Source organism: Sarcophilus harrisii, chromosome 1 (assembly GCF_902635505.1).
Source record: "Sarcophilus harrisii chromosome 1, mSarHar1.11, whole genome shotgun sequence".
In the NCBI taxonomy this organism is placed as follows: domain Eukaryota; kingdom Metazoa; phylum Chordata; class Mammalia; order Dasyuromorphia; family Dasyuridae; genus Sarcophilus; species Sarcophilus harrisii.
Genome location: NC_045426.1, coordinates 633064454 through 633090196, shown reverse-complemented (window position 1 = coordinate 633090196; position 25743 = coordinate 633064454). Strand labels below are relative to the sequence as shown.

Here is a 25743-nt window from a genome sequence, read left to right as displayed (position 1 = left end):
GCATAGTTGGATTGATGAAATCATAAATTTTTAGAGTATATTATTTTTCAGATTACAGATGTCTGGTTGTAAGACTAATACTTAGTCATTGGGTTTTCCTGTGTCTAAAAGCATTCCAAAGCATTTTTACAATATTTACTAAATTTTTTTATGCCTTGCAGAGAAGAGAAGTATTGCTTCATTCTAATTTTTTTTTCATGAGACAATTGGGGTTAAGTGTCTTGCCCTGGGTTACATAGTTAAGAAGTATTAAGTGTCTAAGATCAGATTTGAACTCAAGTCCTCCTGAATTCAGGGCTGGTGCTCTATCACTGTGTCACCTAACTGCCCTATTCTGCATTTTTTATATGGGTAAATAGTAATGTGGAATCCTGAATAGCCATGCAATGAATATTCTTGATGATCAGAAGGACTTAAGAATAAAAGCTTTCAAGATTCACTGAGACGTAAATTTTTTTTTCAGGTTATCATACTACTGTTTTTGGGGTGTTTAGTGATTGTTTGCTAGACAGCCTACCAGGAATAAAGACCAATGGCTCCACAGTAGAAGTTATTCCTGCCTTGCCAAGATTGCAGATAAGCACTTCATTACCCAGGTAAGCAAAGAAAAGAATTTAAATTTACATTTAAAAAATAAATTCTTGCTTTAAAAAACTTTAGTCTTCAAATGATTTGTTTGCTCTTGACACAGAGGCTAAGTATAATCTCATTCATTAATAGTTCTTTTGAACAATGACAGGATGGGGGATTATTTTAGGATTGTTAAGTAGGAAAAGGTTTTGGTTAAAGCTATTAGAAATGGTACAAGGAAAATATATGTCCAATAACAATCATAATGAAGTGTGAACTTTGCTGTAGAATTGTAATCTTGGGGAAGAATGGGACCTGACTTAAAAGGGATTTAGCAGAATTTGGAACTCTTACTTATGAAATATATATAAAGAAAAATTTCTCTTCTCTCTCTCTTTTTTTAATATTAAGCTTGTAAATCATCAGAGTTATATAGTCCCTTCTCCCTTTCCTCCCTCTCCCCATTTTGAAATTTTTTTTTGCCTTTCTTTGTATCTCCGGTGCTCAGAACAGTTCTTGGCATATGGTGGGAACTTAAATATTTGCTTATTACAATTTTTTCATTATCCTTCATAACTTTTCTCCTTCTATCTCTTTTTTTCTTTCTTTCCCTAATTTTAAAACAGATTCACAGAATGTCAGAATTGAAAGGGCCATAAAATAGTCTAATCAATAATCAAAATGACAATTGAGTAAGAATTTCCTCTACAGCTTCTCTTATCAGTACTGATAGCACCCACTTTCTTAAATTGTTGTTCTTGTTCCTATATGAGGTCTTGTAACTGAAAGTGGGGGGTGTTGTGAAATTATGATTTATTATCAGTAAATGATTGATTTGCATACCTGTTTTATGTATCTATATCACATAAAAATTTCATGGGCAAAAAGGGTTGCAAGTAGAAAAAGTTAAAGAAGCCTCATAGACCTCTTGTAAGGAGTAATTTTTTTGTCTTGAAGCAAGTCATTTGAGTTTTGGATTGTATCAAGCTGAAATTTATCTTTCTCCAGCTTCTATCCATTGTTTCTAGTTATACTTTTTAGATCTGTGAGTTCATCTTTCTCATAATTGTCTTGAATTTGAAGACAGTCTCTTCTAGGTCTTCTCTTCTCCAGATTAAACATTTGTAGTTCCTTCCACTGATTTCCTATGTGATGTCTTTTCTAGTTCCTCAACATATTGATCTTATTTCCTAGTTTGCTGTGGTTTCTTGTGTCCTCCTTAAAATTTGATGCCCTGATTTCTAAGATATGGTGTTACTGGAGAATAGTTGAGTTGGGACTATCATCTCCCCTATTCTGGACACTAATTTTTTGAGGTTTAATTTTATCTTAGCTTAAAAAAAAAACTATCATATCTCATTGTTGACTAATATTGATATTGCCAAGACACACATCTCAATCCCTAAGTCCTTTTTGTGACCTTGTTTTTCCCATATTGCAACCTACTTAGTTGAATTTTAATGAATTCCAGGAATTGAAGGCAAGTCCACAGATCTATAATTTTCCTTTTTTAAAAATGAGGACATATCTCCATTTCTAATTCAATTGCACCGCTAACGTTGGCCATTATTTTTTCAAAGACTGATGATAGATAAGGGTCACATTCATCAATCCTTTTCATCTCCTTAGGTATTTCATTTTGGCTTGGTGATCTGAGGGCACTTACTGTTTTATCATCTCTTTATTTATCACACATAGTAAGTATCACAGGCCAGATTTGAAATCAAGTTTTTCTGACTCTATGGCTAAATGCTCCATCTATTGTACCACCTACTTGTTCCCAAATGTCTCTTAATAGTTTTTGTTCTATCCTTAGGAAATAGAAGGTAGATTAATCGTTTCAGTTCTTATTTTCCAAACTATATTCATCATTATTGCATCTACCCATTGTAGCAGTTGAAACTTCTGATCCTCTTCCTCATACCCAACAAAAAACCAGCTATTTTTCATGTGTTTATTATTCATTGCGAGATTTAGTTTATTTTGAACTTTACCTTTCCTGAGACTCATTATTTGATAAAATTTTATCACTCATTTGTATTCCCCAGGTACCTGTATTTGTTCTTACTGTTTATATGTCTATTAAAAGTATTTTTTGGTTGATCTTCCTTTTTATGTATTAACCAATACAGATAGTTTTTGTGAGTGCTATTTTATAAGACATTTTGAGGCCTGGCAATGTTATTCCTCTTTGTCCCTATTTCTTTTAATAATTTCTCTTTATATTTTAATTTTAATTCCGTTATGATCTCTATATAGATAATTCCCAAATCTATATATCTATCTTGAGTGCTAATCTTGAATCATGAACTACTTATTGGAGGTTTCAAAGTGAATATCCTATTAGCATCTCAAACTTAAATTATCCAAAACAAAACTCATTATCTTTCTCTACAACCCTACCCCTCTTTCAAATTCCTTGGTTTCAGTATTCTTTTAGTCTCTCAGCTGTGCAATTATGGAGTCATTTTCATCACTACACTGTCACTTATTAACTTCTCCTCCTAGCATCCTCCCATTGTATTCAATGAATTTCTAAGCCTTCCATATCTTTGCTTACATCCATCTTTACTTCACTTACATGATGTTGCTAACTCAATTTATACTTTTATTGTTTTTCAACTGGCCACTTAATTGTTGTACTAGCCACTTAATTGACATCTCTGCTTTAACTCCTCTTCCCAACCTATTCTTCATACAACTATTGAATTAATACTCCTATATCAGGTACTTGAATATGTCACTTGTTGCTTTAGAAGATCAAATTAGTTTCCTATTTTAGAGTAAAAATGGAAACTAACCTTTTTGAGATCTTCATAATCTGTTTCCATTCTGCCTTTCAAGACTTACTACAAATTACTCTTCTTAATGCATTCTAGGTTCAAGCCAAACTGGCTTGCTTATTAAATACCTCACCTTCCACCTCTTATCTCTTTAACTTTGTATAGGCTTAATAGCTAGATTGAACTCTGTCATATAAATAATATTTATTTTACATGAACTAGGATGTTTTCCATTTAAGTGGGTAAGAAGGTAAGGTATTCAGGCCTAGGATATTTAAAAATATAGCTTATAAGAAGTTGATGTTTGTCAGTTTTGGCAGAATTTCCATTGACTTGCATAGTGAACATTTGATTCTGTCTTGTTGCCTTGATGAATGGGAAGGCAGTGGAACAATGTTTGGTTTTTACCAATTATATCCTTTGACTCCTTTGTTATAGGTAAAGCCATTTTTCTTGTATTTTATGTTTGATGATTATCTTATTACATTCCAGTCTTGGTCATGAACACTGGACTGATGTGAATTAGATCTGACTTAAAATTAATTCCCTTTATCCTTTGGCTTTTGGGATCCCTAGCTTGTTCCAAGCTTATTACTTACAGTGACATTTTCCTGATTCCTATGATTGTCAGTGAAATATATACAAATGAAGGACAGTCTGTTTCATTTCTGGGAATAGTATGAACTCTGGATACATTCACAATAAGAATACAAAATACCAATTATCTACTTTATCTATATAAGCCACAGTGATACTAAAAGTTGGGTATACATGTAGAATCTGTAACAAAATCTCTTTCAGTAAAACAATTGAGTGACTCAACATTGTGCCCCGATGTTCACTTCTTGTGCCAAGGATCCCTCTAAGAAAAACAGCTCTTGGAATTTTCCTTGTATCATTAAGAACTGACCCACTCAGGCCTATACCAGCAGGATTTTAATGGGACAGTTTACTGTGGTGAAAAGAGCCCTAGATGAGAAGTCATAAACCAGCTCAGAATTCCTGGCCTTGCTCTCCTACTCAGTGGCTGTGTAACCCTATATACATCACCCCAATTCTGAATTTTGGGCCCTTCTCATCAGTTAAACTGATCCTATTAAACAGGCATTTCTTGAACAACTGCTGTGGGTCAAGTTTGGACTGGGTCCTAGCAATAAAGAGAGAAAAATGAAGTGCCACTTTCCCTGAAGGGACTCGAATAAGTATTCGCACAATGTATAAAAAGTGAAACTAAGTAGTTGGGAATGGAGAGGCTGCTACCAATTTCAGGGGCAAGAAAGGCTTTCAGAATAAGATGGACCCAAGCTGGGCTTTGAAGGAAGCTAGGGATTCTCTAGGTCAGTGGTGAAAACAGAGGGCCTACAGTGTGCAAAAAAGGCCTGTAGGCAGAATCATATATTGTCATGGATGTAGAATACGTGAGGAAAGAAGTGTATAATAATTGGGTCTGAAAGGGGTAATATAGGAATCACTACTTTATAGGGATGTTATGAGAATGGTACTTTGTAACATGCTATATACTTAGGAAGGATTATCTTTTTATCCACATTTCTGGTGGGGAATTTAAGAATTTTCCCCAACATACTAACTTCTGGCTAAGCCACACTAATTCCAAATGCAGACACTCTTATTTCAGTTAGTTAAACCAAGAGTAGCCATCAATTCAATTTGGTACTGAGGAAAAAAAAACCCATAACTTCATTGTTCTCCATTTCCTGACATCCTAATTTCTCCATAAAATGTTCACAAAAATCTGTTTCACGAAAATTTCAGTTACTGCCCTACCTAGTTTATATTATCTGGATCCAGCAAAGGAACAGAATGCTCCAAATGCCCATTATCCTATGCTGGTCAGGAAAGAAAAGGAGAGGGAAAGATACTGGAACAAGATAACAATCAGTGACTCAGACATAATCATTGTGTCATATGTCTTAGAGATACATTTAACAACTATAATCTAAGATCCTATGAGGAAATCTTCCTATATGATGAAAATACTCCAGAGAAGTTACCTCAGTGCAATAATGTGAAAGCCTTTGATTTCACATTTAAAAAAATTCTACTTCCTAAGATAAAAAAACAATGGATAGTACCTTTTTATTCTACTAAGGAAAGAAAAGTCCCTACTTTTAATGACCTAATCTGTGATATCTCAATCTTTATATTCCTGATCTGTAGCATAAGCCTTGGAAAAAATAGGCATTTCATTATGATTATTTAAATTGATCTTTCAGAGTTAAAAATATGGAACGATTTAAAGAAGAAACTTGTTGACCATCTTGCATTGAAAGAGAGCACAATATTATTTAGGCCACTAGAAAAGTAAAGAGTTAGGAGGAACCCAGATGGTAGAGCAGCAGAAAGATATAAAGCCAAGCTCTTCTTTTAGTTTTTTATTAAAAGTTTTTTATTTTCAAAACATATGCATAGATATTTTTTAACATTCACCCTTACAAAACCTTCTGCTTCAAATTTTTTTCCCTCCCTTCTCTCTATCCCCTCCACTAGCTGGCAAATAATCCAATATATGTTAAAAATATGCAATTCTTCTGTACATATTTCCACAATTGTCATGTTGTATAAGAATAATCAGATCAAAAAGGAAAAAATGAGAAAGAAAAAAACAAACAAGTTAACAGCAACAACAAAAACTATGTTGTGATTTACACTCAGTCCCCACAGGCAGATGGCTCTCTCCAATACAAGACCAGTAGAACTGAAGTGAGTCGTCTCATTGTTGAAAAGAGCCATATTCACCAGAGTTGATATAATATTGTTGTTGCCGTGTATAATGTTCTCTTGTTTCTACTCACTTCACTTAGCATCAGTTCATGTAAGGCTCTATAGGCCTCTCTGAAATCAGTTTCTTACAGAACAATAATATCCCATAACAATCATATACCATAACTTCTTCAGCCATTCCCCAACTGATGGTGCATCATTTTTCTAGCTTAGATCATCACACAGACACAGAGATGTCTTTGTACAGGGTCTAGATAGGAATAGTCATCAAAAGAAGGCCATGACTGTGGAGCAGAGCAGGAAGAGGCTCCAGACAAACATAGAGGGACCTGTCCTTGGGCAGAATGAAGGAACAGGATTCACCAGACAATGTTGTCATTCACTAGTCAATCCTGTAATCCAAGGAGGAATGAGCAAGGACCTCTGCCTAAGGGTGACATTACAGAGTAAGGAACAGTTGAGTGCCTTGAGGTACTCAACATGAATAAAGTACAGAAACAAGCAACAGCTTTGTGACTCTCATCTCAGGAGTGAAGCAATATTCTTGGTTCCAGATTTCAGCCCAGTCTAAAGTCTAAAGAACAAAATAACCTTGGCAAGAATACCAGACCATAGGCATGCCTGCAGTTTTGTCACTGAACCAGATGGAAAGCTTAGGCACTGGTAGTGTCTGAGCCCAGCTCAGTGTCTGAGCTTCAACTAGGGGCAAGCCTACCGATGTGTTCTCAAGCTCAAATCCAAGTCAGGAACTGGTGGAGCTCAGACCTGGAAGGCAGCTCTCAGACTTTATCCTGGATCAGACCACTTTGGGAATACTCGTAAGTTTACAGATCTCTAACCTGAACTGTCCCTGAAATAATTTAACGCTCAACTCTTCCTTCTGCTTTGTTCCCACTTTCCTTCCCCCAAATAAAAGTAAAAATAGCCCCAGACCAAAAAGTACACCTGTTTAATGTAGATAGTACCTTCAGAATATGCAGGGCTTAACCCTAATTTAAAGTCCAAAATCAAATCTGCAAGTTTTCAGGTCTTTTAGATATCATTGGTAGGAATAATATGATACCCCTTCCCCCAAAAACATCAGCAGGACCAGCTCAAACATTCCTTCCAGAATTATGCAGAGTTTGGCCCTAAAATAAAGTGTGAAATCAGGAATTAAACGGGAAGTCAACTGTTAACCATCATATAGAAACAAATTAGTCTTCTCAAATGTTTAACTATGAGAAGAAGAGTACTAAGTATATTTAAAATAAAATTTATTTTAAAGTTAGCCCTATTTTTTAAATCCTTAAAACAGAGATTTTCAAGCAACATTTGGAAAATATGGCTTCCTTTCACAAGTTTTTTTTTTTTTTTTTTAAGTTTAGGTTGGCAATCCATTATGTATAAGAATGTGCCAGCCTTTGTACATAAAGGATGACATTGCTGACCCACTGTCAGGAGGTCATTTGTTAAGAATTGTGAATTCCCTTTCATTTTTTCACCAATGGCATATAGAGTTTGTTATACATGTCTTTAATTTAATTTTTGCTCTTATATGTGGTAGCCTATTTCATGTTTGTTTCATGGATCTTGCTGTAATAAATAAGCACGTAAGTTTTAGTCTTCTTTTGGCAACTGTTTTTACCCTTTGAACACAAATGTATTAGGAAATGTCTATTACTGTATACATATGTGTGTGCATATATACGTGTATGTATTATTTATATAGCTTGGATATGAATTTCTCTTCTGAAAAATTTGATAAAATGGTTCTCTTTCCCTTTATTCATCCATTTCCCTTCTTATCCTAGGTGTGTTTTGTCTATACAGAAGTTTTTTAGTTTCAAGTAATTGCTTCTATCTATTCTTTAGTTACGAATATGTTTCCTAGAGCACAGATCCTGGAGTGAGAAGAACTTGAGTTCAAATGTGGGCTTAGAAACTTAATCCTTACTAGGTGTGTGACCCTGGACAAGTCACTTAACCTTAATTGTCTTGAAATTAAAAAAAAAAAATATATATATATATATATATATATATATATATCTTACACATAACTATGAGAATTATATCATCTGTAATTTTTTAATAGTATGATCTTTTAAAGATTGAATGGCTATTTAGAATATATTTTGGAATATGATCTAAGATGTTAATCTGAGTTTAATTTCATTAAGATTGCTTTCTAATATTCCCACCAATTTTTATCATTTTAGAGTTTTTTTCTTAGGTAATTTATGTTTTCCATTTTATGCAACACTGGGTTCTTGAATTCTATTGTTTCTGATTCTTATTTGTCTATTTTATTCCACTGATCTTCCTTTCTATGTATTAACCAATACAGATAGTTTTTGTGAATGCTGTTTTATAAGATATTTTGAGGCCTGGCAATGTTATTCCTCTTTGTCCCTATTTCTTTTAACATTTTAATGAGTTTTGTTATTTTTTTCCATATTTTTGTCCCTTTGGGAATTTGGTTGGTATAGGATTAAAAATGTAAATTAATTTTTGCATGCTAACTGAATTTTAAGGACATATAGATTAAATATAACTTCATATATTTTATACTTTTGTTGTTTGGTTGATTCCTAAAGTCTATTTTCCTGGCTCATAATTTCTCTTCACTTTTTATAATGTCTCTAGTATATATATCTTTTTCAATGATATGAATAATTTTTAAAATGCTGAGTCAGTCTTTTGTTTTATTGCTATTTTAGGTCAGCCCGTACTTTGCAGCCCTCCTCTGGGGATGAAATCTCCACTAATGTGTCTGTCCAGCTTTATAATGGAGAGACCCAGCAACTTGACATTAAATTGGAAAACATTGGAACTGAACCTTTGGAGAAACTAGAAGTCACATCAAAAATTCTCACCACCAAAGGTGTGCTGGCTTTGATTTATTTATTTCTTTTACTGCTAACAAGTCAGTGGTCACATCCTGCTTCCTTAGTTCTCAAGCACAAGAGCACAGATAATTTCCCCATGTGTCTTGTTCTTAAGCAAAAATGTACTCATGTCCTATTGATGTCAATGAATGTGCTCAGAGAGTTAGTGTTACTTTTCAAACTGGCCATTTTGCTTTTTTGACTGTCACAAAAATAAGTATAACACTTAAGATATTAGGACATTTAGCACATAAAAATTGTCATGTCAAGTCAAAATCAAAATCCACCCAGTCATGAGTTTTCTCTGGAGAGAATAGTGAGTCCATGAGGTGATTTATAAACAGTATATACTAGTACAGTGCAGCATTTAGCACAGTGCCTGGCACATAATGGACTCTTAATACATGTTTATTGATAGATTAATTGTCCTCATTCTCCTATACCACTCATAAAATTAGGATGTATAGTGCAATAGAGCCTTAGTTGACGGCTACCTGAGAAACTCTGTATTCTAACCTCCTGCTTATGCACACATTCCTCTGCCATAAGCCAGAAAAGTGGTTGCTAAACACTTTTTGAGCACTTTCATTGACAGAGAACTCATTACCTTAAGAAACGGAGCTTTCCATTATTACAACAGTAGTCATTATTAGGAAGTTTTTTTGTCTTCAGTAGTGGTCTGCCTTCTTGTGACTTCCAACTTATGATGCTAGTTTTTTCTTTCTAGTGAAAATGAAAACCCAATATTTGGTATATAGTAGGCACTAATAATGTACTTCTTAAGTTATTATTGGATTCATTACCCTTTGTCACAGCCTACAAAGCCCTCTTCCTTTCCCCCCCTGGAAATATGGTCATTCAAATGTGAGAACATTGTGAGGTAATTAAGGTAGGTAGATTATACACTTCTATGAGCAACAATAAATAAAATAATACACAGAGGACTTTTGTGAAGATATTTCTTATCTGCAATTTTTCTGTATATCCTGGAAGGATATATTGGAGCTAAGGATATAATTATAATACTTTATATCGTGTTAGATAGGGCAGATATCATTGTCCTCAAGTGACATACATATAAATTACAGAAGTACTTTAGATCTTATACTAAGTAAGGACTTTAAAGATTATTATCCATAAGTATTATGGATTATTATCCATAAGTATAATATGGATTAGTATAATGTATGTATGTATAATGTATAATGTATAGTATAATGTATGTATGATATATATATTGATACATACAATATCATACAATATACATATATATTGTATTGTATTGTATATTATTGTACAATACAATGTACAATATTGTACAATACAATATTATATTATATTGTATTATTATATGTATATTATTGTATTATTGTATTGTATAATATATTGTATAATATAATAATATTATAATACATTGATATACATATATATTGTATGATATATATATTGTATACATAAGTATAATATGGATAATCTTATGGATAAGGAAACCAGGGCAGTAAATGACAGAAACAGGATTCAATCTAGGTCTTTTGCCTCCAAATCCAAGACTCTCTAGACAACGTTATTTTCCTCGCATAGTTGTTAGGGTACTGGGTTTACCATCCAGATCATATACTAACCATATGACCCTGGGTGGTCATGTAACCTCCCTTTGGCTTCATATGTCAAATGATGGCCTCCAAGATTTTTTATAGCTCTGACTCTATGATCTTGCAGTTCAGTCACATTGCTAGCAAGTATGATTGAGACATTTTCTGATTCTAAGACTACATTGTTTCTTTATGTAATATTTTGTACCATTTAGACTGAATGTTCTTAGAATGATAGGTTTTAGAGCTGAAGAGCACCTTAAAAGTCATCTAGCAAACATCATAATTTACAGATGAGGAAATTGAGAGCACCAAGAGATTGTGATTTGGCAAAATCACTGTGATATCAACTGCTAATAAGCAATCAGAGGAAGCATTTGCTTCTAGGTCTCCTTACTCTAATCAATGTTTTTTATGATGGAGAAAGGGAATTCCTTTCCCTTATTCTAAGAATAATTATAGGCCAACTTGCTATCAGTCAGGATATTAGGCACCAAGCACAGGTCCAACTACTTGTTTGGAGATATATATAGAAAGTGGAGACTATCTCTGTGCTTAACAACGTGTTGTTCTGATTGGGAAACAGGTACATTCAGGACACGCGAGTCAGGATCACAAGCCTCATTAAACACCTTGAGATCAAGGACTTTCTTTCTCCTTTATTTGTGTCTCCCTTAGAACAGTGCCTGGAATATACTAGATGTTTAGCAAATATTTGTTGGCTGACTTGTTGACTAATTTGAATCTAACCTACCAGCTCAAATCTTTTTGCCCTAGTCCGTTGGCCAGTTACCTCACAGGAGAGGATGTATTGAGAATGAAAAGAAATAATACATAGGACTGAACTTTGAAGTATTGATTAGCCTTAGCAGGAACGTATGGCTGAGGCCAGAGGGCCAGAGATGTCAAGAAGTGTTGGGCTAGGACCTCGCTAAAGCTTGATATTTTTAAAGTTGATTAAACAAACACAAGAAAGTCAGAAAGTTGTGAGAATTATACTAACCTGAGCAACTTAAAAAGCTAAAACTAGTTCTGAAAAATAGGGAGTAGGTATTTTTATACAGATGTTACACTTGTCAAGGATGTTGGTTGAAGAGATTTCTGTTGTCGGATCTGAGGTCTCTTGGTAATGGTGATCAAGCTAGTTGACCTCCTTAATCTATTCTAAGTTAAATTTTCTTTTTCATTGTATGATTCTCTAGTTATTTCCTTATCTCTGTACTAATGGCATGCATTCCTGCCTTATTGCCTTTGTCTAATTATTTCCCATTGCTGAAATTCTCTTTGATGTTCGCTTCACCTAAGTTCTTCAAGTGCTTCATTCACTGAGGGCAGGCTGTGACCCCCTTAACACTTCTTGTCCGTTTTTTTAATGGAAATTTGTCTAGGAATATCCATCCAGCATATGAGAGGCATGCCTCTTATTCTCTTACTATCTTTTGAGAAAACATGAGCATCCTCCAAAGGTATGATTCCCTCTTCCTCCAGGTCTTTCAAGTAGTGATTTGACTTTGGGTACTTTATTGTGAAAATTATATTTTGAGTTTGGGTTGTGCTATATAATTGTTTGCCTCCCTTTTCTTCTAAAGTTCTGTAATTCTATAATACATTATGCTTATGTAGCTTTATAGGATCATAAAGCTTGAGCTGAAAGTAACTTGTTTCTTTTTTCATTTTACAGATATAGAAACTGAGTCCCAGAAAAATTAAATGATTTGCTCAGGAGGTCAAACAGATAATAAATGGAAGAGCTAGGATTTGAATCCATTAAAAAAATCATATTTGATCTTCACCCCCATGAGGGAAGTTAGTTGGCATTTATTATCCTAGTTTTATAGTTGAGAGATTGGGACTTATAATTTACTTTTTAATCATTTCAAACTGAATGTTCCAGATTAAAAACCTTGATATTGTACTGATTTCCTCACTCAGGTTCAACCTCTATATTATATCTGTCGCCAGTTCTTTTCAGTTCAGCATCTTCACGACATCTTTCTTGTACATCTACTTTATTCATATAACCACAACCCAATCTTGTCCCTCATCACCAATTATCAGCACTATTGCAATAACCTTTTAATTTATCTCTTTCCTCAGGTTTCTCCCTAGTATAATTCATCCTCCACTTAGCTTCCAAGGTAATTATTTTTTTTCCCAAGAGTAACTATATTAATTCCCTATTGAATAAATTCTATTAATTCCATCCATTTTACTTGTAGGATCAAATATAAACTTGTTCTTCTTGACCTTAAAACTTTATAGTTTTCTTAATCATTACTCTCTGTCACACATTCTACAAACCAGCAATACTGGCCTACTTGCAATTCCATTAACATGGAGTTCCTCTCTTGTCTTAGTGGTCTTCCCCTGGCTCTTCCCCATGCGTGGAGTCTTCCACTTTTCCACTTATTAATTTCTAGTTCTCAGCTGAAATCTCACCCTTTGCAGAATGTTATTCCCAGTCCCTCTTGTTGATGCCTTTCCCATTTATGTTGCCTTCTTTTTACTCTGTATAGAGCTTGTGTGTATCTCATTTTTGAGGTAAGTTTCTCTCATTAGAATATAAACTGCTTATATTCTCTTCTTGTCTTTCTTTTCATCTATCTCCACTGCTTAGAATGGTACCTGATGTGGATAGTAAACATTTAATGAATGCTTCTTGACTGATAATGTTAGAAATAGGAAGATCCTTAGTAGGTATCTAGTCCAATTCTTTCATTGTAAGATGAGGAAACTGAAACCCAAGGTTTTAAAGAGACTTGCTGAAAGCCATTCACTTAGAGTCCATAACTCTGAAAGCCTTCATGTTTTCCCCTGAATTATGCTGCCTTGAATCTTGTAAATGGATGTATAAATATGTAAAAATCTATAGTTATTGACATTTTCAAGTAAATGCATTTTTAAATGAAAAATAAAAACAATCATTCTTATTTTATTCAAGTCCCAAAATGTAATAATTTTTCTTAGGAAATTAAATTCATGCAAATAAACCATCTGCTTCCAAAATATACAAAAGGGACTAATTCCTGTCATTTATGTTCTACAGTAGCAAAAAACTGTCAGCATTAATAAATGGACTGCAAAATAGAAGAAACTGTGAAAATAAAGTCTTAAGCTGCGAGGATGAGTAAAACTGAGTATTTGGGCAGGGGAGGGCAGCAGAGACAATATAAAATTAAGTTGTAGAAATATAACAACATCCCTTCCCAACTAGGCATCAACTTTTATTTTAGGTCTGTTAAGTTTAGCATTGCTTTGGAACTCTGAATTTTTCATGCTTCTAATTTTGATAGAAATGAATTAAAATAATGCATTTCCCATGTATTATTTTTTTGTTTTTGTTTTTGGTGAGGCAGTTGGGGTTAATTGACTTGCTCAGGTTCACACAGCTAAGAAGTGTTAAGAGACTGAGGTTGCATTTGAATTCAGTTTCTCCTGACTTTAGGACCAGTGCTTTATCCACTGTGCTATCTACCTGCTTCTAGTTAATGCATTTAAAATAAACATTCTAAATTCAATTTGCTTACCTCTGTCAGCACTAAGCTTTTATCAAATGCTTAAGTATGTATTCAAGTATTTAGGATATGTTCCTTGCCCTTTACAAACCTTCTGTCTACTTGGGATGGCAACAACAAATTAGGAGCATACTGGATAAAATATGCCATTTAGTTATCATATGATCCCTTCCCTCAAAGAACTTATAGTTGATTTGGGATAATGAGATATCTATAAAAATAGTATAGCCTATGGACTAATTCCGTAGTTTTTTTATTTAGATTAATTGGGCTCAATTTTTCTCCCCAATTTTTCCCCTCCTTTGCCCACCTCTGTATCACATATATCTTTGGCTCATTTTATCCTTTCCAAGAATTTCCACCATAAACTTTAGAATACAGAGCATTGATCTCTAGATTTCCACAAATATAGATAAAAGGACCCTAGTTCACAAGTGGACACTCAAGCTGTATGTCATGTTCAATACAAAACTTATTCTACCTCATAGTCATGGCTAAGTAATACGAAAGTTGTATATACTAATCTCTAAATAAAGTTCTTTTTCTGATATGTATCACCTTTCCTTGGAGATTAGTCCTTTTGACTAATAACTGTAACTTGGTTTGGACTTTTCTTGGAAAAGGCCAACTAATTTGGACCTCTGGAGATTCTAGCGAATTTTGTTCTCATTCCTGGGACTCATACAGATTTCTTGCCTTATGATATTGCTCTAAATACCTGAACTTCCTCTTCCTCACCCCTCACTTCCACACTAAGAAAACCAATTTGGAGTTGCTAAAGAGCAATTTACAGTATCTGAAATACTCGTAGTAATTGAGGACAAATTCTAGATAGTTATTCCATAATAAATCAGTTTCAGACTACTTTTTAACTTTGGAGTCATAGGCTAGAATGAATCTCAGTCTGGGACCCACTAACATTCTCCCAGAAGGCTGGAGTTAAGGCACACCCATCACTTGGCCCTATGGTCCCTCTCTTTATGGCTGCCATCTCTTAGAATGAAAGTGTTGCAATGGCTTGTCCATGACTAGACACAGAATTCTGATTGAAGTTTGGGCACATTCTTTGTCCCTCATATAAGTGAGAGTATGTACAACTGTAAAGGGGCAATCCAAGACCGCCATTAATAGCCCAGAGGGAAGGCTTTTTGGGGTAAACAAACTTCTCTTTTTTCCACTCTCCTCTCTTTAGGTGTCTTTTTTTAGGGATCTTCCCCCCCCCCCCCCCTTTTTGGTTTCTGCTCAGTGCTTACTTTGGTTATCTCTGATTAATCAATGCAGTTTTGTGGGTCTGTTTTATAGTCCAAATTCAGATGGATCATTCTGAGTTGAGTTTGAGAATAGGTAGCATTTCCTACAGATATTTGTAAGGGCCTGATATTTATTCACTTTTACCTTTATTCTGCAAATGTCATTTATTGAATACCAGTGGAATAGAAAACTGAATTGGCTAGGGATGAAATAGAATAAGATATAAAAATTAATTGGTGTTTATTTAGAAGTCGGTATTTCTAAGTCATTTTATACTAATTTGCTTAAGTAGGTAAATATTTTCTGTATAATTCATTTACTAAACCAATTGTTTCACAATTACTATTGTTCCTAATTTCTCTTTATGTAAATGACATCTCCTTTCTCCCAGTTGCCCAGGCCTAAATCTTGTTTTTTTCCCCTCTCGGCCCAATCTGTTTTATGTACTGCTACTAGAGTGAGCTGGGATGGGTTCCTTTGTACATGTTGTAGATCCTTAGAAAATAGGAATGGAATTAAATTGAATTGATGATAGAAATTTCAACCAGGTCTCTGTGGACAAAGGGAAAGAAAATACAGTGATGATAATTTTATTCTCCTGAAGATGAACGTCAGTATTCCAACTGCTGCAGTTTTTGTTAGTCTCATTTTTTAAAATGGTGGTGGTGGGGGATACCTGCTTTTAAAAGGTTTGATATCAGAATGGACAAATATTTAATGTGAGGTAAGAGTCTGATTTTTATTCTTGTTCATGAAAGTTGCCATTTAAAGAATTTCTTAAGTTCAAACCAAATAATAACAGTTTGGAAAATAATGGAAAGTCAATAATGTTAAAGTTTTCAGTGACTTTTCAGTGTTAAAATATAGATATGATCAGAATCATTTGTTAGTACAAAATTTGAGTATTGAAATAAGTTACTATTAATATTACAGCAAATTATTATATTGCAAAGGTCATAAAATGCTATTATATACATCTGTATATTCATATAGAAATATATATACTCACTTCTCATATCCAGTAGTCTTTTGTTAATATTCATCTGTCTGTCTATGTATCTATCTTCATATCTCTTCAAATTTAATCAGTCATAGTTAATTATGTGTCAAAACAATTAAAATGAAAAATAGAAACTTAGAGTCTCTGATAATTACATAAAACTTGAGGAGCAGTTGATGATTTCATTTTTCATGATTCAGAAAGTCCTAAATAGATCATAAATTTCCACCTTATAATGTAAAATGTAGACTTGTTTGATGTTGGGGAATATGTTCTACATAAATGAATTTCTAAATAATCAAAGTTTTAACACTTAACAAAATAATAACTTTCTTGTGTGGAAATATAAATAATTACTTACATGTATAATTATAAACTATCTATATACTAGAGGGAGATGCCTCCCTTTTTCCTTTTTCCCATTTCTGTCTTTAGCCTCTTCCCTATATCACTTGCTTTGTTTAACAGTAACAAAAAGTTTTTACTCCCTATTATTTGAGAGGATATGCATAGACTGGGCTTTGGAATCAGGAAATGCTAGATTAAAATCCATCCTCCCCCTGATCCACACTGGCCTTGTGATTGGGCAAGTCACTAATATCTCAGTGCTTCCAGACAACTCTTTATGGTTGTAAAGTGCAGAACTAGAGCCAATTTGAAATTTTTAGAGGGGATTCTCACAAGAAGCTCCTTGTGCCAATGAAATTACACATCTGATTTGGGGAAAAAAAATATACCAAGCAATATGCATTACTTGAACCACAAAATAGAACAATTTCCGTACTCAGGGAGCTTAAATCTGTAGAGGAAAGCAACACAGAGAAAATTAAATGCAAAATATGTCTTTGCAAGAGTGTTCTAACTTCTGGAGGATGAAGGGAATCATCTGAAACTTCCTGAAGGAAGTTGGGAAATTCATGCAAAGGTGGTGAGATGGTTGTACATCCCGTATAAGGGAGACAGTATCATGTAAGAGCAACATTGTAGTGGATAGAGTGCTGGGCCAGGAGCCAAGAAGACCTGGTTTTGAATCTGACTTAGATACTTACTAGCAAATTGATCCTGTGCAAGTCTCTCAGCCTCTTATCCTTAGTTTCTTTATCTGTTAAAAGGGGAGAGTAGACTTGATAACCTTTAAAATCTGTTATAACTCTAAATATATTGAGTATATGAATGCCAAGTAGTACAGGTTGGTTGGAACTTAGGCAGTCCAACATAAAACATTTAGGAAGTTCCTGAAGTAGTTCAAGTAAGATGAAGTCCTTAACCGTAGTGATAGCTGTGTGACTGATTAGAAAGAGATTGATGCAAGATGTATTATGAAGACAGAATCAGCAACTTAAAAAAATATTTTGTTATGAGGAGTGAGGAAAAACTAAGACTTGAGGATCATTCTGAGGTTGCAGACCTGCGTGACTGGAATGATGGTGGTGTCCTCAATAGAAATAGGGACCTAAGGAAGAGGAGAAGACTTTTTGTGAAAAGATAATGAATTTTGGACATGTTTAATGTAAGTTGTCTATGAAACATCTGAAGATGTCCAACATTATGTAGCACTAGGGCTTAGGAGAGAGGCTAGAGTGGGATATAAAGATTTGCGAAACCTCTACGAAGAGCTGATATATTGAACTGTTAGTTGAGGAGATTACCAAGAGGGTGTAGGAAAAGCAGAAAAGTGATAGCATGACAGATTCTTGGGATATTCTAGGCATAGACATGGGAGATGGATGATGATACAGGAAAGAATCTGTAGAACCTGAGAAAGAGCAATGACATAGGTAGGAGAATATCTAGGAAAAAGCTGTGTCATGAAACTCCAGAGGAAAACAGTATCCAGAGAGAGGGAGAAGCCAAGAAATGTGAGAATTTAGAATGAGGCTTTGGACTTGAAACTTAAATTGGTATTGATAACTTGGGAGAGAATAATTTCAGATGACTTTTGAGATCAATAGAATATAAGCTCCTCAAGGGCAGCGGCGATTTCATTTTAATTTTTTATCGAGTTTCTACTCTAGTACTGTATACATATATTTGCTTAATAAATATGTGTTTAATTGAACTAAACTTTTAGTAGTTGAATCACAGGTCATTAAACTTCTGAACCCCAAATTCCAAATGGAATTAATAATTCTGTGTTGTTCAGAATAAAGACTCCTGGAGTTGAAGTATCTAGTTTTAAATACAAGCAATGTTTCTAATATCTATTTAATCTTGAAGTGGGATTTTACTAAATTATCTCTAGGGTTCCTTTAAACTCTAAATCTCATGATCCTATGAGCTGTGTCACAGGATTATTATAAGAAAAGATCATTTTTAAACCTCAAAGGACAATGTAAATATGTATTGTTATTATCTTCAATAGTAGTAGTATTGCACTTTATATATACATTAAAAATATTTAAAACTCCCGCCTAAAATCTATAATGCAAACCATTTAATGGTCTCATGTTGACATGGCCAAAATAGATTTATGATTTAAACTTGAATTTTTTATAGTTTAAGAGTGGCTGCAAATGCAGAATAAATTATTTTCAGGCAAAGTGAAATACATTTTAATTAATACCATGGAGCTTTATGTGTACAACTAATTGTAAATTGTATATTGAATAAGGAAAATGAGAAAACTGGACATTAGAATTATGAATGCCATCTCCAGATCTGTATTACTTGTTACTCTGCTATTTTCTTTATCTCAAACCATTTTGGCCCAATATATCCCTTTCAAACAATGTCTCAAACATTGGACTGCCAAAATAGGTGCTCCATGTTCAAAGTTCTCTTTGGAATCACATCCACTGAAACTCTAGCTCATGAGCTGCCAGCAACATGTTTTTCTCTAGCCAGTCACAGGAAAGGCAAAAATATGAAAAAAGTATAGCAAGAAAACTCACCACAGATCATAAGCTGAGGTCACACTCTCTCATAAATACACCATCAATGAGATATGCGTACAAAGGGAATCATATAACGAGTCTTACATATCAATGAAGGCCAGGTACCTGGTACTGGGGTAGGGAATGTTCCAGATCAGATCACTGATATTACAGAACAAAAATATCTTCTTAGTGATATCAAACTGTTCGCTCTAGGCTTTTTCTGGCAGAGTGGCCTCTGTTTATCTTCTAATATCTACAGTGTAAATAGTCTCCCTTGGTGGGTTATGTTGCTGCTGTTGCTGCTGCTGCTGCTGCTGCTGCTGCTGCTGCTGCATATTTTGCTCTGCTGTTTCCTTAGTGACTGCTGAACATGCAGTGTCAACTGAATTTGAGCAGGTAGCTACAGAATTTTTATTCTCTTAGGCTCATCTCTTCAGGGATACTTTTGCTATCTTATCTTCAATCTCAGAATATAGTGGCTAGAATCTATTTAGGGTAAGAATAAGGTGCTAGATTTTTAGTCTTAACCTTCACAACTTGTTAATAAAAGCCAGGCAATAAAAACCAGTCTCCTCATTAAATGTTTCCCTCTCTTTCATCCCCGTGTCATGTTGGAGTTTGGAGCCCTCTGTTACAGATAACTATGTAATTTAGAATGAGATACTAAGATCTCCTTTGCTTTAGTATGCAACTTTATTTGATCCAAACCAAAAGGTTAGCTAAGAAGGTAGAGTCCTAATTCTCCATCTATTTGGCTTCCTTCCTTCCTTCCTTCCTTCCTTCCTTCCTTCCTTCCTTCCTTCCTTCCTTCCTTCCTTCCTTCCTTCCTTCCTTCCTTCCTTCCTTCCTTCCTCCCTTCCTTCCTTCCTCCCTCCCTCCTTCCTTTCCTCCCTTCTTCCCTTCTTCCTCCCTCCCTCAAAGCACGATTACATTGGTGCTACCTTTTGACCAAGGAAAAACCACAGTTTTTCTACATGTAAAATGAGAGAATTGAATTATATGACTTCTAAGTCCCTTGTGGCTCTAAATCTGTGGTTTATTTCTCTTGATTACGGAGCAATTCTTTCTCTTGATTCCCTTGTTTTAACTTTGTAGTTGAAAGTCAAACACTTCCATAGTGGTAATTCAGAAGGCTTTTTTTTTTTTTGGGAGGGGGGGTGGTGGGATGGGGTAAATCATTTCTCCTCTTACAGATTTTAAGTTGAACAGGCCTCAGAAGATATATAGCTTATCCCTTCAATGAAGCAGGAGATCTGTTCTACAGTATCCCTCAGCAGAGGCTTATCTTGTCTTTAGTTGAAAATCACCAGTGAAGGAGATCTTACTTTTCCTTGAATTAGCCCAGCTAATTTAGACAGCTCTAATTGTTAGGAAGATTTTTCTAATGTTAAACGGGAACATTAATTTTGGCAATTTCCACTCATTTATCCTAATTTCTATCCTTTGGAGTCATCAGAATGTATCGTTTTTCCAGGTGACAGAGTTTCAAAAAGTTGATCGTCACATCTCCCCCTTTCTTCTCTTGCTAAATAGTCCCATTTTCTTCCTTAATTCCCATACGGTATCATCTCTAGCCCTCTCGTTGTTTGAGACACATTCTTCTCAGTATCCAAAAATGAAACATGTTACACTTTGGTTCCCAGTTTCCTCATCTAAAAAACGAGAGAGTTGAATTAGATAATCTCTAAGATCCCTGCTTGCTCTAACATTGTGATGATAATGTAATTGTAGTTTAAATGTATTTAAATTTGCATGTATTTTAGGGTGGAATTGTAGGGATGGTGTCTTATTTGGTATGCGTCCCTGGCAGCCAAATCTAAACAATAGCTGATATTTTTCATTTCAATCCTTCATTAAAAAATAACTGCCATCTGAATCTATTTGTTTAAGACTGATTTAGCCTTGGACATCATTTAGTAGTAGCAGGCACTAATGATTCCTGGAGAATTTCTAATAGTTCATTTAAATATAGTTTTTCTTATAGTTGAAACACTTCTTTTTTGAAATGAAAAACAATTTAAACAGTCAAGAACATTGCTGAAATTATACTTTTTGATGTTGATTCTTTTCTTTTTAAGTCATCCTTTTGTAGAGCAAAAAAATATACTCGATTTGGGATCCAAAGATCTGATTCACATTACTAAGCTACATGATGATGGACTGGTCACTCAATATTTTGGGACCTCAACCTCACCTTCTGTAAATGAGTGGGTTGAACTCTATGATCTCTAAAGTACTCTCTACCTCTAAATTCTGTGATTTTATTTGAGTCTCATTTGAACTCAGAATGTTCCAGATTTGCTAAGTGAGTCATTTATTTGTTCAAGATATAAATCTGGTAGTTGAAGAGATACTTTCAGTTTCTTACATTAAGTAGCTGCAAACATGAGTTCTTGTTGATTTGAATTGTTTACAATTTGAAATAGACCTCAAGTTTTATTAAATCCAACTCCTTCATTTTACTTATAGGAAAACCAAGACCACAGGAGTTGTAACTTTCTTAATATCACATAAATTGTTAGTGACAGAACTCATGTCCTCCTCAATCACTTGTCTGATGCGCTTCCTAATTTTTTAATAGCTCTTTTCACTTGGTATCATATATAGTATTTCCAGATGGCAGCTGGAATAATTCCTAAAGTTTTGTTTCTTTCTTTAACAAGGCCCTCTTCCTCCAACTCCTTGTTTGTCAATGGAGATGTAAGAATATATAGAGGAAAATCATCCAAAAATGACTACATATATTTTATTGAGTATAAGCAATCACCCAGTGCCAGTGTTGGCAGAAATAGCCCAGGGGGTAGAGTCCTGTTTCAGAGGACATCTTTGGTGTGCACTGGTCTAAGCCTGCTGCTCTTGGCAGCAGTGCCTCATGATAAGGTTAAGTAGTATTAACCTAACAGATGGAAAATAGTTTAGAAAAACCAAACCCAGTATGTACTTCCCTTGTTTCTGGGGAAGGCAGAACTCCCATGGATGATTGTCCAAATGCTTTTATGTCTTGAGTTCATGTAGTCTGGCAACCATTTGTCTCAATCTTGTGTTAACTTGTTTGGTGGTGATTGCATGGTAGAGGGAAAAGCTATATTTCATTAGACTAGAGGTAGTATTACATATTCACAGTTTTTACTGTTAAATCAGCAAATACATGAGAATAATAATTTCATATCTAATGTGCTTTGAGTTTTACAAATCATTCTCATAACCCATAGACCAGGATGATGCAAGTTTTATCATTCTCCATTTATAGAATAAGAAACTGAATCTGACATACATGAGATAATTTATCTATAATTAGGCATAGTTTAGCAAAGCTTAAATTTGAACCAAGACCTTTGGCTCTAAGACCAGTAGTGTTTCTAACAGTGCAATTTTGTATACAATTTGGGAGTCACTAAGAAGTAGTTTGTGAGTAGTAAATAATTATAGAAAAGATTTAGCCTCTGCCACTTGCTTAAAATTTAATGGTAAAAATAGAACACCTGCATATGATAAAGTTTAACACATTTAATTGCACAAATAAACCCAAAGAGGTGGTCAAAGGAATGATGGTCTTATGAGACTTGGATTTGAGTCTTCTCTGATAATTGTCAGCTTTGTGGTCTTGGGGGAAAAAAATCACATAGTCTTTCTAATGGATATGTATGTAGACCACAGGATTCTGTCTTGGACCTCCTTCTTTTCCCTTCTTACACTCTCTTGGTGACCTTGTCAGCTTACATGGGTTCAATTAGCATCTCTATGCAGATGATTCCCTCAAATATCTACCACTACATATTCTCCTGATCTCTTGTCCAGCATCTCAACATGCTTATTGAATATTTCAAAGTGAAATGCCTTGTAGACATTTCAAACAAAACATGTTCAAGATAGAGTTAATTTATTTTCTCCCAAATCTACTTATCTTCTATACTTTATCATTTCTGTTGAGGGCACTATCATCATTCCAAGGACTTCAAAACCATCCATAACTCTTTGTTCTTTTTCATCTATCCAGTAAGCTTCCAAGTCTTGTTTATTCATCACTGATGATCTCTCTCACATTCTCCCAATTCCCTCTATTCACATGTCTGACCCTTACTGTTTTTTGATCAGTATGTTGGAATAGCTTTTGAATTATTTTTTCTTTGCTCGAATCTGTCTTTCCCAAAGATAGGTAATAAAAATTTTTTTCCTAAATCACAAGTTTGACCATGTTACTTTGTTCAGTAAACTTCAGTGGCTTCCAGTTTTGTATAAGAATAGAAATACAAAATCCTTTCATACTTTTCTTGTCTTATATTTTACTCTCTTTTGTGGACTTTGTGATTTAGCTATACCAGGTTTTGAGTAATAGAAATGGACCATTCTGCAGACTACTTCCTCCCTTCTGGGGTTCTGAGTGATCCCATCCCCTCAGCTCTGCAAACTCTGCAGACTGAGGAGCTTCAGTCCCTGGGATGCAGGATCTATTCCTGCTGCTGCACTGGCTCCTAAGTCTGTGCCTTTATCCTTGTTGTCATTCTCTAAGCTTGGATTATTCTTCCTCATCACCTCTATCTGTTAACTCTGCTGGCTTCTTTTAAGTCTCAGCTAGATCCCACTTTTCTGTAGGAAGTCTTCCCTGGATTTCTTAGTTACTATCATCTTCTATCTGAGATTACCTTCCTTCTACTTTGTATAGATGTTGAATGAACTTAAACTTTCACATGTCTCCTTTATCATAATATGATTTCCTTGTGGTCAAGTAACAGTGTATTTGCCTCTCTTTACATCCCTGGTGTCTAACAGTGTCCAGTACAAAATAAGTACTGAATAAGTGCTTGCTGATTGACTGCAGATAATGCTTTCCTTTCTCATCTCTGTCTCTTAGATTCCTTATCCTCCTTCAAGATTTAGCTGAAGGGCAGGGAATCATTCCTGTTATTCCCATCTCATAATATTGTCTCCTTTAAGATTTTCCAGTATGCACTCTATATGTATCTTGTATATGCTCATTCATGCCATATCCCTTGCTTGAATGTAAACTTCTTGAGACTGCTTGCATTTTTCTTTGTAACTCCAGCCCTTAGCCCAACAAGTGTATATATGTGTATGTTTGCATGTATATATAGAGGCATACGTGTATATGTAATACATATACATATGCATATATATGCATATTATTTATATATATATATATATACACACATATGTATTTCATATATATATGAAAATTTTTGATTGATTCCTGCTTGGAATCAGGCTGTTTCCTATGCTTGAAATATCCTTCTCTATTTTATTTATTGAATTTTTTTCTATTTCCTTCCCCATCTGGTAAAGCCATTCCTCTTCTTAGAGCTCAGGTAACAGTGTTTGTAATTTTCTTAGATTTTCTTAGATGAAATGGTTTATAGCATAGTTGTTTGTATATTAGCACCACATTTTGTCTAAATTTTATGTCTTCCCAAGCACCGAGCTTGATGTTATATATTTAGTAGGTACTTCATAAATGTTTGTTGAGTAAATGGATGAATGAAATAACCTCCTTTTTACTCTTTAATTCAGAATCTTAAAAATTAGAATCTTAGTTATGCTTAAACCCCCAACTTATATGCTGACCTGTTTATGTCTTTTAAATTATCTACCTGTATTTCCCAATATATACTTTCTCATTTTCTTTCTCTTTATGCTTCTGAGAGAGAGAGAGGAATTGAGAGCAGAAGAGGGATAGGGATAGTTTAAGTAAACTAGCCAACACATTGAATTGACCATCCAGCCTCCTTACAGAACTCCACTAAGGGGAAATTCACTATTTCTAGATGTAGCCTGTTTCTGTTTTGTATGTAGTTATTTGAAATCTTTTGCTTACTCGAAACCTAGATCTCTGCCTTGAAGACATCCAGTAGACAATTATTTCATTCATAAGAATTATAGCATCTCAGAATTTGAATGGATCTTTGATAGTATTACTACAATTCCATATAGAAATATTAATAACTTATACAATATTTACAAGGAGTTATAAAATCACAATTTTTTTTTTTTGAGTTAAAAGGGACACCAATGATCATTTAATTTAGCCTGAAAAGAATCTCTTCTAAAAATATACCTAATAAAAGCTCAGTAATACTCCTTCTTGGAAATTTTCAATGAGGAAGAATCTGCTTTCTTCTGAGTCAATCCATTCTACTTTTGAATGATTCTATTATGAAGTTTCTTCCTTTACGAAGCTTAAATTTTCCTCTTTGCAATTTTTATCCATTGTTACTAGTTCTGAACTACGGGGGCAAATGGAAAAATTCATATACCTCTTTTAGTTGATGGCTCTTCAAGTACTTTAAGATAGCTTTCATTCCCTCCTAACATCTTATTCTCTTTAGCAATTGCTTGAAACCCTCCAAGGATGATACATGACATATAGGGATAGCTCATTCCATTGTCAAATGTCCTTTTTTGTTAAAAGCATTTTTTCTTATATTTTTTTGTTTGCTTCCCTTTAATGTCTCCTTATTAGTTCTAGTTCTCTCCTAAATTCCTAAAGTATTGTTCACTTTTCCAAGTACTTGGAACTATTTCATTTAAATTT

At 34.4% G+C, this 25743-nt stretch overlaps 1 protein-coding gene across 3 annotated transcripts in view; it reads left to right on the top strand.

Annotated features, from left to right (window-relative positions):
- The window catches only part of TRAPPC9 (trafficking protein particle complex 9), a 955484-nt gene that overhangs the window by 215121 nt on the left and 714620 nt on the right, over positions 1 to 25743 (top strand). For all 3 annotated transcript variants that reach the window (XM_031955139.1, XM_031955089.1, XM_031955202.1), the window contains 2 exons: positions 464 to 596; positions 8795 to 8958. In XM_031955139.1, the coding sequence (XP_031810999.1) occupies positions 464 to 596; positions 8795 to 8958 (297 nt within the window). The remainder of the gene's footprint in view (positions 1 to 463; positions 597 to 8794; positions 8959 to 25743) is intronic.